Raw genomic sequence first — 412 nt, forward strand, 5'->3', positions numbered from 1 at the left:
TTCAACCGCCCCGGGCAGCTCCGCGGGCCGCGCCCGCCGCCGGGCGATGGTGGCGGAGGTGACGGTAACTTCCCCTTGAGGAGACGGGCCGGGTCCGGGAGAAGAGCGGAAAGTGGGGAAAGCCCGAGAACTTCCCGTCCGCCCGCGCCCGCCCGCCCCGCCGGGCTTCGCCGTTTCCCTCCTGAGAGATGTCTGAGGCTCCTGCTCAGTGTTGCATCAAGGTAAAGCCCCGTCCCCCCTTGCCTGTCCGGACCCTGTCAGCGCGGGACCCGGCGCCCTCAGGGCGGTGGGCGCTGTCTTTTGCCCGGGGTGAAAATAACTGTTTCTCCCTCTGCTTCTTCCCTCCCCCCGCCTCGCGTGAAGGGCGGTCGCGGGGGGTCGGGTGTCGGGGTCCCCCCACGTTTAGCGGGGA

At 70.1% G+C, this 412-nt stretch overlaps 1 protein-coding gene across 2 annotated transcripts in view; it reads left to right on the forward strand.

Moving 5' to 3' along the window:
* Window positions 1-14: 14 nt before the first annotated feature.
* ETV6 (ets variant 6) overlaps window positions 15-412 on the forward strand; it is a 137,522-nt gene continuing 137,124 nt past the window's right edge. For both annotated transcript variants that reach the window (XM_010575295.1, XM_010575297.1), the window contains exon 1: window positions 15-221. In XM_010575295.1, coding sequence (XP_010573597.1) covers window positions 189-221 — 33 coding nt within the window. In that variant the 5' untranslated portion in view covers window positions 15-188. The remainder of the gene's footprint in view (window positions 222-412) is intronic.

Source organism: Haliaeetus leucocephalus, unplaced genomic scaffold (assembly GCF_000737465.1).
Source record: "Haliaeetus leucocephalus isolate CR32 unplaced genomic scaffold, Haliaeetus_leucocephalus-4.0 Scaffold473, whole genome shotgun sequence".
Lineage (NCBI taxonomy): Eukaryota > Metazoa > Chordata > Aves > Accipitriformes > Accipitridae > Haliaeetus > Haliaeetus leucocephalus.